The following is a 23,172-nucleotide window of genomic DNA, read 5'->3' as shown; positions in this document are numbered from 1 at the left end:
TAAAACATCTAAATAAATTATGATAAAACAATGTTTTTAAATCCAATCAAATCACGTCATGATCAATAAGAATAAGAAATCTTTGTATCGTGATTATCTTATCGTCATCATCGACATTATTACTCTTACTTACCAATCATGACGTCATTTGATTGGACATGTGAAATATTGTTTATATCAAGGGCAGCATAAATGGTTATCCTATAGGATGAAAACCTGTCTAATTTCTTTGTTATATGTAGGCAAAATGCATATATCTAAATCGTATGGATCTTTATGTTAGTCAACTCACAACCCATGGTAAAGAATGGTGTACTTTCTTATCAAAGGCCAACAAGAGAATAGGCATACTGTATATAACTTGGAAACCCCTTTCACACCAAAACTCCGGAGTGATCTCCGGAGACACGCCGGGGTGCGATTTTTTTTTTCGTACATAAGTTGGGCACCCCCTCATGAAACTTCACAAAATAAACATGAATAATTCATCAGTTAAATTTTCTTGTTCCGTGTGTGCACCTAAGCGTATTGCGGTACGATTCTAGGCCTATCTCCGCTGTTGTTGCGGCGTGCGATTTCATAGACGAATAGCTGCGTTTTGTGTGGATTGTCGAAATAATCAGCCTTTAGTTTATGGTGTTTTTAATATAATTTATTACTAAAGAATTACGTGTTAAAATTATAATTTCTATTAATACTATTAGGCCTAATTATTAGTCTCTAAACCCATGTCTATTCTAGTAGTAGCTGTGTGGGTGTGCGTGTGACGTGTGTGTGTTAGGTATGACACAATCCGAGTAATCAGTCAGCAAAATTAAACAATAAACATTGCACAAAAATACATTTTTTATTCTCGTGGGTCTAATCTTCCCATCTCATGTGTTCATATACGCGAAGTTTTTAAAGTTCCTTTGAGTACAGTACATGCATATTGTTTGATAATAAAATAGCAGAATTAAAAAAATACAGTACACAAATTATACACATTCTTTATTCTTGTGGGTCTAAGCTTTCTTTGGGCTATGTCCAATGAATTACTACTTAGTGTAATGCCTTGCCTAGCTGTCGATCAGCCTCGACTCGACACATTTTGCATAGTGATGTGTGTGTGTGAAGAAGAGTGCGCGAAGGCAATCACGTGAATTGACTTAGAATCCTAGGCCTACTGTAGAAAGTATCGTATCGCAGTTGTGTAATCACTTCTTGTTGCTATGCGCTTGGGTGCACACGGAATAACAAATTTAACTGATGAATTATTCATGTTTATTTTGTGACGTTTCATGAGGGGTCCCCAACTTAGGCCCTGTTCAGACCCATGGCGTTAGACCGTTTTAGCGTACGACGCTAAAAGAATGTGTGTCTGAACAGTTGGGGATTAGCGTACAACGCGTCGTACAACGGTTGTAGCGTTGTAGTGGAAAACGGTTGATAGTACCGTTTTAGCGTACGACGCTACTGTAAGTCAACGTTGTATCCAATCAGAACGTTTCCTGTTATGACGCGATACAAGGTTTGACCTAGGCTGACATCTTGTATCGTCAATGTGTGAGATGGATTTCAATAACAAAAAGGCCAGAATAAATAAGGCCTAACTACACTACAAATACAACTGTTACAAAGGCTACAAACTACTATCAACTGATTACCATTATATTTTCTAACAAATGACATAAATACATGCACCTTGTATTTAAACATAGGGACTACGATCCCATCCGCTTTTAGGCCTAGCTAGGCCTAGAGTCATTCACGCATTTCATTCAAGCTAAAAACTAGCGTGAGACATCAAGTCACTCATTCATATACAAGGCAGACTAGACTGGACAAGTTTAATGCTGAAAACCCCCTAACTCCTAAAAAAAATCAGTAAACAAACAAGGGGAGCTGTGTCCCTTTTATTTAGCAAGTTAAGGGTTATTTAAAACCTACTGGAACAAAGAATATATATCTTTGACTGGACTGGATAGACTAATCACAATCAATTTCTTCATCATTAGGAGGCCTGCTTTATTTTCGTAACACAAGAACCTGGGGAAAATGTTTTTTAATACAAAATAAAAACAATAGAAACAGAAATTTGGCTTTACTATATTTTTCTTAAATAAATGCTGAGGTATGTTGTTTTATTTACGGCAAATTTTGTCATAATTGTAGGGCTGAGATCTAGGCCTATACACAGTGGAAATAATGATGAAAACACGTGGGTAAGAGCACATGAATATGCAACTAGAAACAACCTGAATGACGTACTTCCGTTGTAACGATAATCGTACGCTATGGGTCTGAACACCTCGTTTTTTTCTCTGCGGTTTGTAACGTGACCTTGCTAGTAACGTTGTACGCTAAAACGGTCTAACGCCATGGGTCTGAACAGGGCCTTATGTACAAAAAAAAAAATCTACCCGGCCGCGATTTTTTGTTTGTTATTTCATCAACTTTCCCGCAATCTATATCTTTTCCTCCATGTACTAACGTTTGCTTCTGCCATTTTCAAAAGAAGCATATGATGTGAATGATGACACATCGCGCGTATAGCTATGACGCATGTTGTCGAAGTACGTCGTACAGCTTAAACCCTATTGTCCATTAGACGAATTTTTTCGCGCGAATCAAAAGCGTCAGCTTATAAGCATGTGTGGATTTGGAAGATGGAAACATGAATATGCGTATAAGCTGACGCTTTCGATTCGCGCGAACAAATTCACCTAGTGGAAATTCGACTTAACGGCGCATGCCCCACTAAAATGTACTATGCTTATTTTGTAACATTGTGGGCTCTCTGTCGGCAAGTTTAGTATTTTTTATTTAGGGCTACTTAGAATTGATAGGAGACTTTTTAAAGTTTCAATTGGTATCGTCTGAGATCCGATAAAAGAAGTTATTTTGTTTCTTTCATTTTTTCGCGTTACGACAACTCGGGGAAGGGAGTTTCAACTCTAACGGGGCCCAGAAAATATCTTGTTATGGTAAGTCTGTTGCTTTTGAGATCCAAGGACATTTTTGATTTCGAATATATAAATGAAAAATGAAAAAATGTTAAGCGCTACAAATCAAATGTTCGCGCTATCGATTAACGATATTTCTTTCTTTATTAGTAACATATTACATACATTGAACACTATTTCTAGACTTTCCTTTCTTAAAAACTGTTCTAAGTACAGTATATAGCAAGAAGTCGTAATTCTTTGAGGCTAATTCGAGCATTTTTAGCTTTAGCTCACTATGTTGACCGGTCGGTAAACACTAACTCAAATGTGCGCACGCGACTGCAGCCATGTATATGGCCTTGTTATGTTCTTGAACTTGAAACCCCGATGATTTGTGCATTTTTGATGTAACAGAAGGCGGTGACAGGCCACGGGTGACAAAATACCTACGGTGGCAAGAGGCATCCCTTATAATAAATAGCGATTACTGTGATTTAATGTATGTATCATGACAGTTGACTATGCATTTATGACGGTGGGAATCGCAAAGATAGCTTACCTATTTCCTAAATTAACTTAACTCTCTAAATATCTCACTTTCAAATTAAAAGAAAAAATCCAAAGAAATTCGAAACCAAGCTAGAGCTCACAAAACAACAAAACACCAAATTTATAGCATTACTAATACAAAAACGGATCTCATAATAATTTGATACTTTCTCTGAAATGATAGTTTTCATTGGTGAAACGTTGACAGATACAGTTTTAATCATTATTTAACATTTCTTGTCCAGAACAATTAATTTAGTGTACACATTTTGAAATTAGTTTTTTCTCCGCAAAAACCTTTATGAAAGGGAAAATTTCGGTAGTGTCCCCCAGGGTTCTCCTGTATTTAATGCAACACTACATAACCCGTTTGTTTGATCAATTTATCAAACAGTTGTCTAGGTAAAGGTTGGTCTACAGCAGGTAAAACTGAACTGCAAAATAAAAGAATTTAAAAAGCAAATTGGTATAAATAATATTAAAAACAAAAACTAAATCAATTAACTATGGCGTTACTACTAACTACTAACAAAGATAATTAATTAAAGCACATTTAGGTAAAATAACCATATAATTACCTCTGGTTTGTGATATACTTTGTGATATTTATCTACTCTGTATTCATTCGATGCATTGTTACTTATTGCAACAAGATTCACCAAACACATTGTTCCATCCAAAGAACTACATCTTTCACATACTGGACCAAAAAGATACTGATCATGGAAGTATTCCGGATTAAACGTTTGTAGGATTATTTCTTCAATGAAAGTATGCATTTTCTGTAAGATATTAACTGACTGACTCGGGATTTCCTTTAAAACTGAAAGTTTGATGAGATTTCTATCGTATAGAAAAATACTGCCCGAAGAAACTGTTTCAGTGTTTATTTGAAACAAACATGTTTCACTTGCTCTGAAATGTGCAAAGTTATAATAGACCTCAAGCCAATCAAACACTTGGCAGCATTTTGCAATAAGTCGAAGAAATATAAATTCTAGTAAAACTTCACCAAAATCGAAGTAAAATATATTAGAAGTATGATTAGAATCAAATTCACCTTGTTGCAAATTCATTTTGGGCAATTTGGAAGGAAGACAAAATGTTCCAACTTGATCAACTTGATTAGTTATTGTAAGTGGGAACATCAACTCTGTTCCCACCAAGTACCGAATAACGTAAGGATAAACTCTCCAAATTCCTTTATTTCGGCAAATGTGTTCCATCAGTCTACTATCTACAATCCCAGTTTCTTGTAATCTCTGCCAAAGATCAGACACGGCTCTGTTTCTTCTGTGTGGTTCAGGTACATTCACTAATAATTTTAGAATGTCTATTAATACCTGAGGATCACAAACAACATAATTCTGAAGTAGTTCATCAAGTTCATTGTATATGATATCTCCAGATTTATCAAAGAAATTCAAAAGTTGACGCACTTCATATTTCACAAAGATTTTGCTTGTTAACTTTAATTGATTTTCAATATCTTTTACACTCGCAATAATACATTGTCTATGTCGAAATCCATTTAAAGTGTTTTTAAATAATAGGTATTTTACAGAAAACATTTCGCAAAAATATTTCAATTTCGTTACTTCATTATATATCCTTTCTCGTAAGATGTTAAGCTCCTTATCAACATGGAATGCGTTTTCAATAAAAAAGCAAATTCGTCCACTTGGATGAAAAGCAAGCAATCTTGAAAACCTTTTGTAAAGATGTGCATTTACAAATTTATCAAAAGTAGAAAACGCATTTTCATCACGTACACTTCCTCTTTGTGTTCCTACAAGAAACACTACAACATTCTCAATATCAACATGCATAGCAATAGATTGTAACCAGAATTGTAGCCGTTTAATGTGTTTATTAGGATTAGAAATCGCTTCTACAGCGTTGAAAACAACCAAGTATACGCCTTGCTTTGGCATAAATAGATGGTGTGTATTATAGTACATTTCTTGTCCTGCAAAATCCCATAAACTTAGTCTGGCGTCAATATAACATTCGTTTCGTAAATCTGCTTCCATTGATTTTCTGATATGCACAATTGGTATCGATGACGTCGATTTTACTTTCATGTAAGAAAACCATTCGTAGATTATAAACCCCCAAATTGGGGCAATAAATGTCAACAAACTTGACATAGAGAGGCTATGATCTTTCTCTGATATACTTAGATGGTTAAAATTGCCAATTTCCCAACCACACATTTTGCCAATATATATTCCAGCAATAAACCCAATAAACCGTTTAAAAAGGTAGTATTGAGGGACATACCCATACGCCACTAATTTTCTTCCTATTATAAGCCCACAAATCAAGAAACACACGGTAAAAATGAAACAAAATAATGTACAAATGTCAACAAAATTGTGTCTTCCGAAATATATCGCTGCTGTTATAAGCATGATATTAAGTACCAATACAATTATCACATTTCTTAGACTAGTGTTAATGATTTTAAAAATGGTCAATATAGTAACTCCATAAATTGAGAACTCTAAATATTTCATACTGTAAAACATATTAGATAAGTGTTCTAGTAAGACTTCGAGAGAAATTGTGGTATGGCTTGGATGTATCATGCAACACAAAGCTATACAGATGCCAGTCCTTCCACCTGTAGTCATAAGCACACCAACAAGGAACGACCCCAGTCCATACATGCAGACAATTGTTATAGTCATTACGTACATCTGTAAATTAAATTGTATGACATGTTGCTGGCCAAAATGTGTAGCGCTATCTATGAGTACCATACATATAGTATAACCACAGCCAAATCGATAAGCACTGTGAAAATCACAAAATACCGAAAGACAAATTATATAAAACCATGCAACTGGCCCGAATCCAAATGTAAGTCCACCAAAACAGAACATTACTGTCATAGGCATAATATGAAACATTAGGTAGTATGTGTCCTGTAATACTTTTCCGATCGAAGCATATGTATTATTTCCAGACGTATTATTTGCCTTTAACTTATCCTTAGTTTTATCCTGTTTGAGCACCCGAGATACTGTCCACCACGCTGCAGAACTTTCATAGTCTTCTAATGGAGTGTTTGTCACCTCACGCCATTTACTATTAACATCACTGACTTTCGCCTCAACAGTGTTTGTTTCTATTCCGATTGTACTAGGCTCTTCTGGACGAAAATCTTTACTCTGCAAACGCCTGCAGGTTGACGTTTTTCCAGCACCATGATCACCCAAAATAAGTACCTTCGTTCTGTTAAAAGGTACTTTTCCTCTTTCTTGGGCTGTTTTGTAAGTTTCTTTAATCTCGGAATCATCTGCTAAAACTCGCAAGTTAAAACTTCGCTTATAAGATTCAGAACATTCTCTCAAGTAATTCAATCCTTTCCGTTCCATCTTGTTTTCTGATTTTGACTTTTCCCCATATATTCCTGTTTATCGCGGATCAGATTTGTTCCTATATAAGATAATTGTATAAAATAGGACATTTAATTCTTCAACCGTGATTATCAATTAAAGATTGTGAAATTATTAAATAAAACATTTCTTGAAAGTAACACTCTTATTGTAAGGGTAAGAACAACATCGGCACTTAAAATTAAGCTCGTAAGGATATGTGAATGGCGCGTCGAGGCGCAGCTGCAGAACACGGTGGTTTAAAACGGTTTCGCGCACTGCAGTAGTACGTTAATTTGATTCCAATTTATTTTACGTTTCCTCGACAGAACCTGAACTTTAATTTTCCAAAATTAGAAGTGTCTCTCAATAAGACATATTGCATCTAAAAATCATTTCGCAGCATTACTTGTAATTTAACCCACTTCCCGGGTTAACCGTATCTGGTTACATTATATTTGACTCACTTAACGGTTCCTTGGTTTGAATTGAAGGCACATAAGCTAAGATTGCTTGTGATGCATCCGAGATTCAGGAAACCAACAACCCAACTGTACTATCGGTACCTATTGCCTAACAACATACACAATAGGAAGTATGGTTTATTAACTGTGTTACTTTCTCATTTATTTCCGATCTTAAAGAAGACAATACAATAACATAATACAAAAGGGAATAAGGAAAGAAAAGGGAAATTTACCTGGCATTAGTGTACCATATACGATCAATTTAAGGTTATGCTTATCTTTTGTATTGATAACGAGGAGCAGTAAACAATGCAATCAGAAGATTCGTATTTTCTGGTACAGTGACCCTTAAACCACAAATAGTTTTTAGCTCTTCAAAACAAGAAAAGAATAAAAATACGTTTGTAACTATTGCTAGTCTTACCTTGGTTAACTCACAATCCATCAATCAGATACAGTAGATGTACTTCCTTATACTGATACATATATCGAAGCCTTACAAGAGAGTACAGGCCTAGGCCTACATAACATAACTTGGGAATATGTTAGTAATACAACTGTGAATAGACCTACTCTATTTTCTATTAAAAAAGCGCACGAGTTTTCGACTAATGTGAAAGTAGTTTTATACAAAACATCGATCTTGATCGAACGATATCGCGTCATCGTCTGCCGTCCCAAAACTAGCTCGCTAATAACATTGAAATGCGGCGGAGTAACGTAAAGTATCTGCAAGTCAAAAGCGCAGCCTATTAAAAACGCAATTACTGTATTATTTATAGGTATATATTTCCGTAACTTTATCTTCAGCCAGGACTTCAACTAAAACTATAAAAATAGATCTGTCTAGCGACGAGGGCGTATCCCCGTAGGCCTTCTTCGGTTTGGGTTTAGCTTTGTTGTTATTTTATCATATGATTCATGTAAATCTTGAAAACAATAACTATGTTCAAAATGTTTTTATTTATAAAAAAAAACTATACAATTTTATCAAAGTATTTAAACAAACCACAATCTTATAATGCAATATATCATTTTTATCATTATTATACCGAATCTCATTTTTTAATACTGATGTCAATCTTTATATCGTTTTAGCTCTGTAATATAAATTTTCTCTATATACGTATTTAGATTTCAACACAATATATAATAATATAATAATATAATATCACTTAAATACCCACAAAAGAGAAAAAAAAAGTTTTCCGGAACAATGTATTTTAATAATTGTAATTAGGTACTAACTGTAAGAAAAGGAACTTAAAGACAAGTGCAATATAATAAATATGTTTGTTAATAAACCCTTGATGCATATAAATACAGCAATCCGACTGCGCATACGATTAATTAATGTTTGGTTGTTGATAGTTATTTACGACTACCAGTTGATTCGAAACGTTCTATAGAAGATTGCGGTAAGAGACACTTACAAATATTAAACAATACATATGTAAACAATATAACTTAAAGATGTATTGTCCCCCTGAAAAAATAATTCTTTAAAGAAATTGTTGAATATTCCATTTTAATGTAACATAATAGTTTTCCACTTTGACCAACAATTGGATCGAGAAAAAACAAGGCCAACAGCCACAAGTCGCGTGCTAAAACGCATAGTGATACCGGACCGACAGACAGACCGACAGACCGACCGACCGACCGACATAGTGAACTATAGAGTTGCGTCCACGCGACTAAAAATGTATTTACCTGAAAAATGTAAATAAAGCAAACAATGGTCAAATTGGCTGCCAGGCAATGGATTTTTGGTCATTTTATAAGTGAAAACTTTTTTTTTAGTTTTTTTTCTATTGAAGTGATTAACTTTATTAAAACTACAGAATAACATATTCAAAGTCTGATTTAATTAATCTTCATTTTTCATGTTTTTGGGGGACAACAATTACAAATAAAAATAATTGGCATCGCCCATACGTTTTGTTTTGATTTATGGGACTCTTAAAAAGTGATGTTTACAGTCTAATTCGTCGCAATTGTGTATGATATCAATTGTCTACAAACAAGAGCAATATGTTTATATCCGAATTGGATATCTAATGGTTTCAAACAAACGATACAAATGTCCAACTTGTTAACACATGAGTTTCCATTAAATAAATGAACTTGTAGTCAATATTATTGAAGACTTGTGTCATTGAAGGCAATTGGTCTACTGCAGGTAAAACTGAACTGAAAATGAAAAGAATATTTATTTACAATAATAAAGCGCAAGTTATTGTTGTATACATACCGGCATCATTATGATATTTCTATTCATATATATATATATATATATATATATATATATATATATATATATATATATATATATATATATATATATATATATATATATATATATATATATATATATATATATATATATATATATATATATATTATATATAAGAAAATTACCTTTGATTTACGATAAACTTTGTGGTATTCATCTACTCTGTATTCATTCGATGCAGGGACATCTTTACTTATTGCTACAAGATTCACCAAACACATCGTTCCATCCAATGAACTACATCTCTCACATACTGGACCACAAAGATACTGATCATGAAAGTAATCTGGACTAAATGTTTGTTGAATTATTTTTTCAATCAACGTATGCATTTTCTGAAAGATATTTAGTGATTGACTCGGGATTTCTTTAGACACTGATAGTTTGATGAGATTTCTATAATATAAGAAAATACTGCCCGAAGAAACTTTTTCAGTGTTTATTTGAAAAAGACATGTTTCACTTGCTCTGAACCGTGCACAGTTATAATAAATATTATTCCAATCAAAAACAAAAAAAAAAAGTCGAAGAAATACAAACTCCAGTAACATTTCTCCAAAATCGAAATAAAATATATCAGAAGTATGATCAATATAATCAGATTCACATTTCTGTAAATCAATATTGGGCAATTTGCAAGGAAGACAAAATGTTCCAACTTGATCAACTTGATTAGTTATTGTAAGTGGAAACATCAACTCTGTTCTGTTTTTCCGCGCAAAAACCTATATTAAACGGAAAATGTCGGTAGTGTCCCCTGGGGTTCTCCTGTATTTAATGCAACACTACATAACCTGTTTATTTGATCAATTTATCAAACAGTTGTCTAGGTGAAGGTTGGTTTACAGCAGGTAAAACTGAACTGCAAAAAAAAAAAAGAATTTATAAAGCAAATTAGTATAAATAATATTAAAAACAAAAACTAAATCAATTAACTATGGCGTTACTCACTACTAACAAAGATAATTAATTAAAGCACATTTAGCTAAAATAACCATATAATTACCTCTGGTTTGTGATACACTTTGTGATATTTATCTACTCTGTATTCATTTGATGCATCGTTACTTATTGATTCACTAAACACATTGTTCCATCGAAAGAACTACATCTTTCGCACACAGGACCAAAAAGATACTGATCATGAAAGTATTCCGGATTAAACGTTTGTAGGATTATTTCTTCAATGAACGTATGCATTTTCTGTAAGATATTAACTGACTGACTCGGGATTTCCTTTAAAACTGAAAGTTTGATGAGATTTCTATCGTATAGAAAAATACTGCCCGAAGAAACTGTTTCAGTGTTTATTTGAAACAAACATGTTTCACTTGCTCTGGAATGTGCAAAGTTATAATAGACCTCAAGCCAATCAAAAACTTGGCAGCATTTTCCAAAAAGTCGAAGAAATATAAATTCTAGTAGGCCTAAAACTTCACCAAAATCGAAGTAAAAGTATGTATTAGAATCAAATTCACCTTGTTGTAAATTAATTTTGGGCAATTTGCAAGGAAGACAAAATGTTCCAACTTGATCAACTTGATTAGTTATTGTAAGTGGAAACATCAATTCTGTTCCCACCAAGTACCGAATAACATAAGGATAAACTGACCAAATTCCTTTGTTTCGGCAAATGTGTTCCATCAGTCTACTATCAACAATTCCATTTCTTGTAATCTCTGCCAAAGATCAGAGACGGCTCTGTTTCTTTTGTGTGGTTCAGGTACATTCACTAATACTTTCAGAATGTCTATTAATACCTGAGGATCACAAACAACATAATTCTGAAGTAGTTCATCAAGTTCATTGTATATGATATCTCCAGATTTATCAAAGAAATTCAAAAGTTGACGCACTCCATATTTCACAAAGATTTTGCTTGGTAACTTTAATTGATTTTCAATACCTTTTACACTCGCAATAATACATTGTCTATGTCGAAATCCATTTAAAGTATTTTTAAATAATAGGTATTTTACAGAAAACATTTCGCAAACATATTTCAATTTCGTTACTTCATTATATATCCTTTCTCGTAAGATGTTAAGCTCCTTATCAACATTGAATGCGTTTTCAATAAAAAAGCAAATTCGTCCACTTGGATGAAAAGCAATCAATTTTGAAAACCTTTTGTAAAGATGTGCATTTACAAATTTATCAAAAGTAGAAAACGCATTTTTATCACGTACACTTCCTCTTCTTGTTCCTACAAGAAACACTACAACATTCTCAATATCAACATGCATAGCAATAGATTGTAACCAGAATTGTAGCCGTTTAATGTGTCTATCAGGATTAGAAATCGCTTCTCCAGCGTTGAAAACGACCAAGTATACGCCTTGCTTTGGCATAAATAGATGGTGTGTATTATAGTACATTTCTTGTCCTGCAAAATCCCATAAACTTAGTCTGGCATCAATGTAACATTCGTTTCGTAGATCTGCTTCCATTGATTTTCTGATATGCACAATTGGTATCGATGACGTCGATTTTACTTTCATGTAAGAAAACCATTCGTAGATAATAAAACCCAAAACTGGTGCAACAAATGACACAACTTTAAGCAAATATTGTGAAAGTTCTTTCTCTAAGATAGTTAGATTGTTAAAATTTTCAAATTTCCAACCAAACATTCTGCCAATATAAATCCCAGCAATAAACCCAATAGCCTTTTTTACAAGGTAGTGTTCAGTGAAATACCCATACGCTCCAAATTGCTTTCCTAGAAGAACTCCACAAATTGCAAAAAAAATCCGATTGAAATAAAGCAAAACGATGTAAATATATCAACAAAATTGTGGCTTCCCAAATATAATGCTGTTGTTATAAGCATTATGTTTAGTATAAATACAATGACCAACTTTCTTCGACTAAGAGAAAATATTTTGGTATGCATACTTCTAAAAACAAATATTAAAATAACTGCAGAAAATACCAAACTCAATGTATATTATATTGTCAATGAATAATATTTTTTCTATGAAAACTTCAATAGAAATAATAGTACGGTATGTTTTGGATGTACCATGAGACAAAAAGCTAAGCAAATACCAGTCCTACCACCTGCACTCATAAGCACACCAACCAGGAACGAACCCAACCCATACAAGCAAACAACTATAACAACAGTCACATAAATCCACATATTTAACTCAACGACAGGTTGCTGAGCAACTTGAGTAGCACTGTCTACGAGTGCCATACATAAAGTGTACGCACAACCAAAGCGATAGGCACTGTGAACATCACAAATTCTTGAAATGTAAAAGATGTATAACCATGCAACCGGTCCGAACCCGAAAGTAAGTCCACCAAAACAGAAAATTACAGGCATTGGAATAATATGAAACAGCATGTAAATTATGTCCTCAAATATTTGTCGGATCGACACATTTACATCAGTGACAGATTTATTACGTGCCTTTGGCAACTTATTTTTATCCTGTTGAAGCACACGTGACACTGTCCACCACGCTGCTGAACTTTCATAATCTTGTAAAGGAGTGTTTGTAAACTCACACCATTTGTACTATTAACATCACTAACCTTCGCCTCAACAGTGTTTGTTTCTATTCCGATTGTACTAGGCTCTTCAGGCCGAAAATCTTTGTCTTGAAAACGTCTGCAAGTCGAGGTTTTCCCAGCACCATGATCACCCAGAATAAGAACATTGGTTCTGTTAAAGGGTACTTGTCCTCTTTCCTGAGCTGTTTTGTAAGCTTCTTTAATCTCAGTATCTTCGGCTAAAACTCGCATGTTAAAACTTCGCTGGAAAGACTCAGCATATCCTTTCAAGTAATTTAAATGGTTTTGTTCCATCTTATTGGAATATAACTTGGCTGAGTAGCATCAACTCTTATGCTATATAAGATAATTGTCAATATCACTTGTCAAGTGTTAAATTTAACATTTAGTAGTTCCTTCTACTATATCTGATCAAGGATCGGGTGATATCTCCATACTTACAGTGTTACTATTGTATTGTCCAGATCCCTTGATCTGTATCTATAAATATAAATGATGTTTATTGTTGACGACATCGAGCACAATGGAAAACTGGCGGTAGACTATGTTCAGCCGTACGCGGTTCCGGGTCGGTGAGTCATTACTGTAGGCCTACTTTGCGACTTCCTGGTTTCAGATTCACATTCAGATTTATTTGGTCCTTGCGGAAATTCAAGAAAGCACAATCGCTCACATTAAAATACAATGACATGCAAATATTTATAAATATAAATGAAAATAATGATTAAAAAAAGTCAAGACATGATATAAACAAGATACCATCAAAAATATCTCGTACTATGATATCATACTCATGATGCAATTTATATTTATGTATAAGTCCGGTATCAGAAACTTCTCATTTTATGATATCGATCTGATGATTTCACAACTATCTCTAATTTATGTCAGTCTCTGATTTCATCATTTATTTATTTATTTGACCCACAAACCATAAGATAAAATATACAGAGATAAATTGGTCAGGGAAAGATTACTGTAACTACAAGAGTCAGCAGTCCCTGATTTCATACTGTATGTACCAGGTGGTGTTTATTGTTTTATCAATGTTTGAATCTCTTGGGCAATAAAAAAAATGTATATAGTAGGCCTACCATCAACCTCCCAACCAGAACATACCTAATACCCCCTGGGATATGACTTCCACTGAAAAATGTTTACCTACTCAACCTACAGTGTTTAATTTTGTTTACTCTGGTTACCATGGTTATAATTCGTTATAAGAAAAGGCTAAATATTCACAGAAACCTTAAATTCTTTCCTTGTGACGATTTGCTTAAAATAAACTGAATCATCCATTGTGAAAAATGCCAAAATTCGAAAGGTTTTATGCTATCATAAAGACTGACCCCTTATATAATGGAAGATGCCAATTGACTATTAGAGTGAATACATAAAGTGAACGTCCTTTTATTCTGATTGAACTGGCAATTTTAGTAAATACATTAGATTTAACATGTATTGTAGCAATAAGTGAAGTTACATGATGCGCTCAAAACCGCAGGTAAATTTACTTCATGTTTCATTAATATTGCGTCTTTTAGGAAAGGTAGAATACAAAATGATAAAACACAGTATGAATTATAAAGACTAGATGGTACGCTCGCTTCGCTCGCGTACCATCTAGGTCGTGCCCACAGATGGTTCTCGAATACACAGTAATTTCAGGGTAAAAAATCTGGCGATTTTAAGTGCACGTACCGCAGGACTATAATACATTGTCGTTTACAGAAACGAATAAGTAGACACGATGATTTATGTAGTCAACCAAAATTAGCACCCTGGGAATTACTTCCGAAAGAGAAACTTACCACAAAATGAGTCCAAATTGTTTATTCATTTAAAGAAACCCAATTAGGGTTGAGGGATGGGAAAGAGGATAGGTACAAAGAGGAACAATTTTTTAATATATTCTTTATCCACGTCAGTAACGAAATATTGTTTTCATTTTTTATAGGCCTATAAATAATATACCACTAACGGTGACTAAATATAGTAAAACATTTGCGATTTAATACTTTGTTAAAACTGTCACTGTCATAGTCGATTGAAATAGTAAAGTACATGTAACGATACACCACTACGACGTTTATATTTTTTGTAATTATTAATTAATGCAAACGTTGAGATGCAACTGTCAGTAATAAAGTTTATTTGTATATTACGTGTTTATATATCTAACAGTAGAGCCTACCCATAATCACAGTAATAAAGTGTATTTGTTTGTATATATTTTTTTACATCTAACAGTATTCACAGTAAAGAAATGTTTGTATATATTTGTTTACATCTAACAGTATTCACAGTAAAGAAATGTTTGTATATATTTGTTTACATCTAACAGTACGGTATTCACAGTAAGAAATGTTCGATTCAAATGACGACCAAAAATGGTTAATAGGTATTTGCAGTACTGTATTGTCAAAGTATTGCAAGTTTATTCTCCAAGGGCTCATAAATTTACCTACTTGTGTTAAACCAAACTGGCAGACTGAGAGATTGGAATGTTCCATTCATCGCAAATATACATTTGTAAAAACGTAAATTAAATCTATCAAAATAGTATTTTTAAAGAAAATCGGCCTGTCTTCAACATTATGATGCTGTTCTCGAGCAGTTCAACCGGTTTTCAGCTATTAAAAACAATTATCGTAGGAGGAGATAGGAAAATGCGAAGCGTCCTCGTATTATTGTGTGCGGGTATTTTTCAAGTTGGACATCCATTTGACAGTGTATACCACGACCGGAAAACACCCCTATTTGGGGCAAATCGTTGAACCTAAATTCGTTTTAATCGTCAATAACTAATTATCTAACTCAATTTAATTAGTAAACAGGGTTACATCAGGTGGTTAAAATCAGTACCAAAAGTACGAACCAACTTTATATACCATCGAGTAAAAATTCTAGAAATAAACCGCGATTTATCGAATTTTGCCCTTACGTAAATTTATATATAGATAAAAACTACACTTTATGTAAGTTTTCTGGTGCCAAAATATGCTGCTGCGTTTGTTAATTCAGTTTATAATAGCCTCTATTGCTATAGTTTTGAATAGGCGAAACAGTTCCGCGTCTACAGCAGAATGGTTATCGTTTTAAAAATATTAGTATTACTCACAATATTCCGAGATCAGGTACATTTGAAAGATGTTCACGAATGGAGATATTCCTTTTTTCATTGCATAATTATTTTCTTGAAATTAATTCTATTTCTATTCGATTTCATTGGACGTTTTCAATAAATTCAAAGGTCTACTCTCAATATCTTTTTATGTATTTCGTACCTTCAAAGTACTATAGTATTTGTTAAATAAACAATATCGGTCTGTATTCAGTTTATTTCATATCCATTGAGTAAGCTATTCATTAAGTCGACAATTATTTGGCCGATTTATCCAATTGGGGCCATATATTTAATATCGTGAGAAGTGGAAAAGGTAAAACACAAAGACAAAGTGAGAAAAATATATAAATACACCAAAAAAAAAAACCAGTTTACATTATTATACATATAATTACAATTAATCTAATTGTATTTAATTGTTAATTTTCAGTTTTATTTGAATAAATAATTGTTAGTTTAAAAATAAATAATTGGTGATGTTCAAACTATTTTACTATCCTAATTTTCAAGGTGAAAGTCATGTGTAATGAAAATCAGAATATGGTGCAAAATGAATCCATTTACCTACAAGATAATATTGATAACCAATAAAAAAAAAATTACGTATAAAAATAACTATATTGAATAACATCTTGCTCTCTCCACCACCACCACCACCACCACCAGCCTGTGCTTCCTTTGTTCTTATTTTCATCCCAGTCCACTCATGCAGCGCCTGTCTTCTTCATATTCCCAATTTTGTCCAAGGACTCTCACTTGCATTGAAGAAGGGCTAGTGTTGCCGTTGCTGTTTTATTTATCTTTTTGCTTGTTTTATTTTGTATCTCTATTGATACCCACAGCATTGTCATTTTTTCAGTATTTGCCTTTGGATTTATATTACATATGGTATAACTGACGACAGGACTACAATGCAAAACAAGTATATTTATATTTGATTGTGTATAATCCTGTATAAATATGTTGTTAAATAAATAAATAAAGACATAAATACATAAATACTGACCGCATACAAGATAACATGCATTTAAAACAGTGGTATGAGTTCACTTTCTGCGGTACGAGATTATTATTGCCTAGGTTATTGGTCGACTACACCTTAAAGAAAACTGGAAAATTAAAGCATTTAAAAATCAAATTAGTATAAAATAAAAATTAATGAATTATTGTTTTACCTTTGTATACACAATGAATTATACAATATAATTGATTCAATGAAATATGGCTTTAAATTTTCATTGCTAATAGAAAAATCATAAAACCAAATTACCTTTCCTTCACGATAAACTGTGTGGTATTGATCTACCCTGTATTCCTTCAATGCAGATACATCGTTACTTAATGAAGCAAGATTCACCAAACACATCGTTCCATTCAATGAACTACATATTTCACATACTGGACCACAAACATACTGATCACGAAAGTAATCCTGATTAAATGTCTGTAAAATTATTTCTTCAATGAAAGTGTGCAGTTTCTGTAATATATTAACTGATTGACTCGGGATTTCTTTAGACACTGACAGTTTGATGAGATTTCTATCATATAACAAAACACTGCCCGAAGAAATTGTTTTAGAGTTTATTTGAAACAAACATGTTTCACTCGCTCTGAATTGGGCACAGTTGTAATATATCTTAACCCAATCAAACTCTTTCTCCTGGCAGCATTTTGCAAGAAGTCGAAGAAATATAAATTCTTGTAGAACTTCACCAAAATCGAAATAAAATACGTCAGAAATATGTTCACTATAATTAAATTCAAATTTTTCCAAATCAATTTTGGGCAATCTGCAAGGAATACAAAATGTTCCAACTTGATCAACTTGATTAGTTATTTTAATTGGAATCATCAACTGTGTTCCCACCAAGTACTTAATTACTAAAGGATAGACTCTCCAAATTCTTTTGTCTTGGCAAATGTGTTCCATCAGTCTACTATCAACAATCCCAGTTTCTTGTAATCTCTGCCAAAGATCAGACACGGCTTTGTTTCTTTTGTGTGGTTCAGGTACATTCACTAATACTGTAAGAATGTCTATTAATACCTGAGGATCACAAACAGCATAATTGTGAAGTACTTCATCAAGTTCATTGTAAATAATGTCTCCAGATTTATTAAAGAAATTCAGAAGTTGACGCACCTCATATTTCACAAAGTTGGTACTTGTTAACAACAATTCGTTTTCAATATCTTTGATACTCGCAATAACGCACTGTCTATGACAAAATCCAGTTATCGTTTCTTTAAATCGTAGATATTTTACAGAACATTTTTCAAGAAAGTATCTCAATTTTGTAACTTCATTATATATACTTTCTCGCAAAAGGTAAAGCTCCTTATCAACATTAAATGAGTTTTCAATAAAAAAGCAAAGTCGTCCACTTGGATGAAAAGCAATCAATCTTGAAAACCTTTTATAAATATGTGCATTTACAAATTTATCAAAAGTAGAAAACGCATTTCCATCACGTACACTTTCTCTTCTTGTTCCTACAAGAAACACTACAACATTCTCAATATCAACATGCATAGCAATAGATTGTAACCAGAATTGTAGCCGTTTAATGTGTCTATCGGGATTAGAAATCGCTTCTACAGCGTTGAAAACAACCAAGTATACGCCTTGCTTTGGCATAAACAGATGGTGTGTATTATAGTACATTTGTTGTCCTGCAAAATCCCATAAACTTAGTCTGGCATCTATGTAACATTCGTTACGCACTTCTGCTTTAATTGATTTCCTTATTTGCTTTAATGGTATTAATGATGTAGTTTTTACTTTAACATAAGATAATAACTCGTAGATAATAAACCCAGTAATTGGCGCAAAAAATAGAAACAAGTTAAATAAATACTTTGACGTTGAATGGCTATGGCCATCATTTAAAATAATTAAATTCTTTACATTTTCAAATTCCCAACCACACAGTGTGGCTAAACATATCCCAGCTAAAAACCCAAAAGATTTCTTAATAAAGTAATTTTCAGGCACATACCCATAAGCTACAATTGTTCTTCCTAATATAATTCCACAGGTTATAGAAAAAGCAATCGCAATAAAGCAAAATGAAATGCAAATTTCGACAAAATTATTACTTCCGAAATAATATATTGCTGTAATGATACAAATTAAGTTAATCATTAATATAATAATCAACTTCCTTCGACTAAGTGGCAATATTTTGGTGTGAATGCTCCTAAATATTGCTGTTATGATACAGACAGAAATTACAAATTTAAAGTAAACTATATTTTCAATAAAAGACAGTTTTTCTAAAAAGTCTTCAATTGAAGTTTGTCTTGGATGTACCATAAAGCACAATGCTACACAGATACCAGTCCTACTACCTGCACTGACAAGCACACCAATAAGGAACGAACCAATTCCATACATGCAAACAACCCTAACAGCTGTTGTGTAAATCCATAAGTCTATGCTTTGTACATTTTCGAATTGTTCATTTAGTGTTGTTACACTATCTACGAGTACCATCCATACAGAGAATCCACAACCAAAGCGATAAGCAGTGTGAACATCACATATTGCCATAATGCTACCGGTGTATAACCACACGACTGGCCCAAAACCGAATGTAAGCCCACCGAAACATAGTATAGCAGTAAAAGGAATGATATACAACATTAAATAACATGTGTCTTCCAGTACTTTTCTGATCGATACTCGTTTATTGTTATCAGACAAACCACGAGCATTCGGCACCTTATGTTTGCCCTGTTTGAGCACACGTGATACTGTCCACCATGCTGCTGAACTTTCATAATCTTCTAGTGGAGTGTTTGTCACCTCACACCATTTACTATTAACATCACTGACTTTCGCCTCAACGGTGTTTGTTTCTATTCCAATTGTACTAGGCTCTTCTGGTCGAAAATCTTTTCCTTGTAAACGCCTGCAAGTCGATGTTTTTCCGGCACCATAATCACCCAAAATAAGAACCTTAGTTCTTTTAAAAGGTACTTTTCCTTGTTCCTCGGCAGTTTTGTAAGTATTTTTAATCTCGGTATCATCTGCTAAAACTCGCAAGTTAAAACTTCGCTTGAAAGATTCACTATATCCATTCAAGTAATTTAAACCTTGTTTATCCATTCCACTATTTGCGATTATCCACTTACCGATTTTTGCGATCTAAGATTTGATTCAAAATGTTTTCATTATTTGTCTTCGTGACTCAAAAACACGAATGGCTTTTTAAAATTTGTAATTGTTTAATAAAGAACAGCACAAAATTCCCCGTAGCTTAGCAATATGAAAAATACTTTATTATTATAAGTATGCATTGTCCTTCATTGTATTGTATCGTTTTCAAATTGATGAGAATAACACTAACCATACAAAATACACGGACCATAGCAAAATACGTCATCCATGCATGATGCATTAAACAATTTTTGTATTATTGGTTTTTCCAAATATATATATATATATATATATATATGTATATATAAACAAATCAGGCATAGAACATTAATTCTAAACCGCCCGGTAATATACTGAAATTTAATTAATTAATTTGAAACGATAAAGATGAGGAAATCTGTGAGAATGAGAAAAAGTCGCCCCAACCGAGACTCGAACTCGGACCGCCTGCTTGATATGCAGATGTCCTAACCGTTAGACCACTGGGGCTTTCACGGTATTGTTTGAACTCGATTGGATAGCGACTCTTTAACATTCTCGGCGTGGTACGGTATATATATATATATATAAACACAGTAGGCAAAGAACATTAATTCTAAACCGCCCGGTGATATACTGAAATTTAATTAATTAATTTGAAACGATAAAGATGAGGAAATCTGTGAGAATGAGAAAAAGTCGCCCCAACCAAGACTCGAACTCGGACCGTCTGCTTGATATGCAGTTGCCCTAACCATTAGACCACTGGGGCTTTCATGGTATTGTTCAAACTCGATTAGATAGCGACTCTCGAAATGGTTGAATGAATGAAATCAACATAACAATTTGTAGTGGTATGAGGTTTCAAATAAATTAGTTAATGGAATATACGTGCTTCTAAATCTAATTGTCTTAATTTTTGGGATTGAGTAACCTACTAGGTAACCCCTGTAGGTAACGTATGTTGGGTGTGTGTGAATCGCTGCCTTTTAACGTAACGTATTTATCTGGAGTCTGAACACACTTACCCGAAGATTGTTCTAATAGGTATACCGTATATGGTTATCTTTGTAGCAATGTGAATATCACAGAATAGTTAAATCCCACAGTTTCAGATCAAATTTGTTTTATTTTGAACTTTTAGAGAACAATGGAATTAATTAAGTAGACCTATTTTTTAAATATTTAGCTAAATAAAAAATACCATATAATGGGTATAGAATGATATTTTACTTTTTCTGTTTAATTTTACGTTTTCGTCATTTTCGTCACTATGTCGGTCGGTTGGTCGGTCGGTCGGCTGGTCGGTAAACACTCAAACTCAAATTTGAGCACGCGACTGCAGCCATGAATATGGCCTTGTTAACCATTTGATATACATTCCATCTTTTACCTTCTTAAAAAACAAATCGCGTAACAATATTAGTTAACAAAATCTTATTTATTTACCTTTTTTAAAATTTAACCTTTACCATTGACCCAACACAGCATATTGACAATCAAGCTCAAATAAATATAAAACAAGAATATCTATATATAAATAATAATAAACAATCACAGTGGAAAATACAACTAAAAGAAAACATTTATCAATAGTAATATAAATTTGATAAAGTTTATAACAAAATGCTTATGAGATGGATAGTAAGAATATTTCATGAGTTGAAAAAAGTGACTGCTCTATTCGAGTAGTCAATTTTTTGATTGAATTCAACGAATGTAAAACATGAATTCTTTGTTTTTTAACACACCTCTATGTGAATTATCAACAACCGAAACATATTCCTAGTCAATCTTTCAACTCATGAAATATTCACCACTTTTATTATTGAATACCACGTGACCATCAAAATTCCCATAAAATGAGAAGAATCCACTTCGGTGTTTATAACAATTATTAATTATGTTTATAAAAAAGGTATTGGACAGAAAAATCAATTAGAAAAAAAAAAGGAATTAGAAATTTTTTTTTTTTTATGAATATTTGATATTAAATATTGGTGAAACACATATTAATTATTGAGTTGATTAAATTATTATTATAGATGACAAATTTCGTTTTTGTAAAGCTACAAGTTAACGGAGTACTTACTCGAATATTATTGTTAATAATATAAATTAATTAATAGCCGCATTTATAACGTTATAAATGCGGCTATATAAGGCAATGTTTACACGATTGAAATTTACCAAAACATACTAGATTATAATTATTGAATCATATTATCTGCACACTAACAATACTGATATCGTTCAAACGTGTGTTGATTTCAGCGTAAAAAATCGGTTTTTTTTTTTAAAAGTACGTACCGCAGGAATATAATACATTGTCGTTTACAGAAACGAATAAATAGACACGATGATGTATGTAGTCAACTAAAATTAGTACCCTGGAAACTTGTCACAAAATGAGTCAAAATGTTTGATGTGGACTCATTTAAACAAACCCAATTTGTGTTTTGTATATAACATTAGGGTTGAGAGATGGGGAAGAGAAGTACAAAGAGAGGAAATTTTTAAATATATTCTTTATCCAATTAGTAACGAAATATGTTTGAAATACTTTGTTAAAACTGTTACTGTCATAGTCGATTGAAATAGTAAACTACATGTAACGATACACCACTACTATACGACGTTTATATTTTTATAATTATTAATTAATACAAACGTTGAGAACTGTCGGTAATAAAGTTTATTTATTTATTTATAATTTTTTATATAACTAACAGTAGGGCCTACCCACACTCACAG

The 23,172-nt window shown here is 32.9% G+C and overlaps 1 protein-coding gene and 1 long non-coding RNA gene across 2 annotated transcripts; both read right to left on the bottom strand.

Annotated features, from left to right (window-relative positions):
- Positions 1-2,580: 2,580 nt before the first annotated feature.
- LOC140063042 (uncharacterized) lies at positions 2,581-7,992 on the bottom strand. Its single transcript, XM_072109468.1, has 3 exons — positions 7,751-7,992; positions 4,055-6,920; positions 2,581-3,910 (listed from the first exon to the last, which is right to left on the bottom strand). The coding sequence occupies exons 2-3, from the start codon at positions 6,857-6,859 to the stop codon at positions 3,875-3,877; spliced, it is 2,841 nt and encodes a 946-aa protein (XP_071965569.1). The 5' UTR covers positions 6,860-6,920; positions 7,751-7,992; the 3' UTR covers positions 2,581-3,874.
- A 333-nt stretch (positions 7,993-8,325) lies between these two features.
- On the bottom strand, positions 8,326-18,097 carry LOC140062457 (uncharacterized). The gene is made up of 4 exons (XR_011847483.1): positions 17,545-18,097; positions 17,281-17,383; positions 9,748-10,484; positions 8,326-9,519 (listed from the first exon to the last, which is right to left on the bottom strand). It is a non-coding gene; the product is annotated as an uncharacterized lncRNA (long non-coding RNA).
- Between the last annotated feature and the right edge of the window lie 5,075 nt (positions 18,098-23,172).

The sequence above is a fragment of the Antedon mediterranea genome, chromosome 11, assembly GCF_964355755.1.
Source record: "Antedon mediterranea chromosome 11, ecAntMedi1.1, whole genome shotgun sequence".
Taxonomy (NCBI): Eukaryota; Metazoa; Echinodermata; class Crinoidea; order Comatulida; family Antedonidae; genus Antedon; species Antedon mediterranea.
The sequence above is the reverse complement of the archived record's forward strand: the minus strand, read 5'-3'. Positions and strand labels throughout refer to the sequence as shown.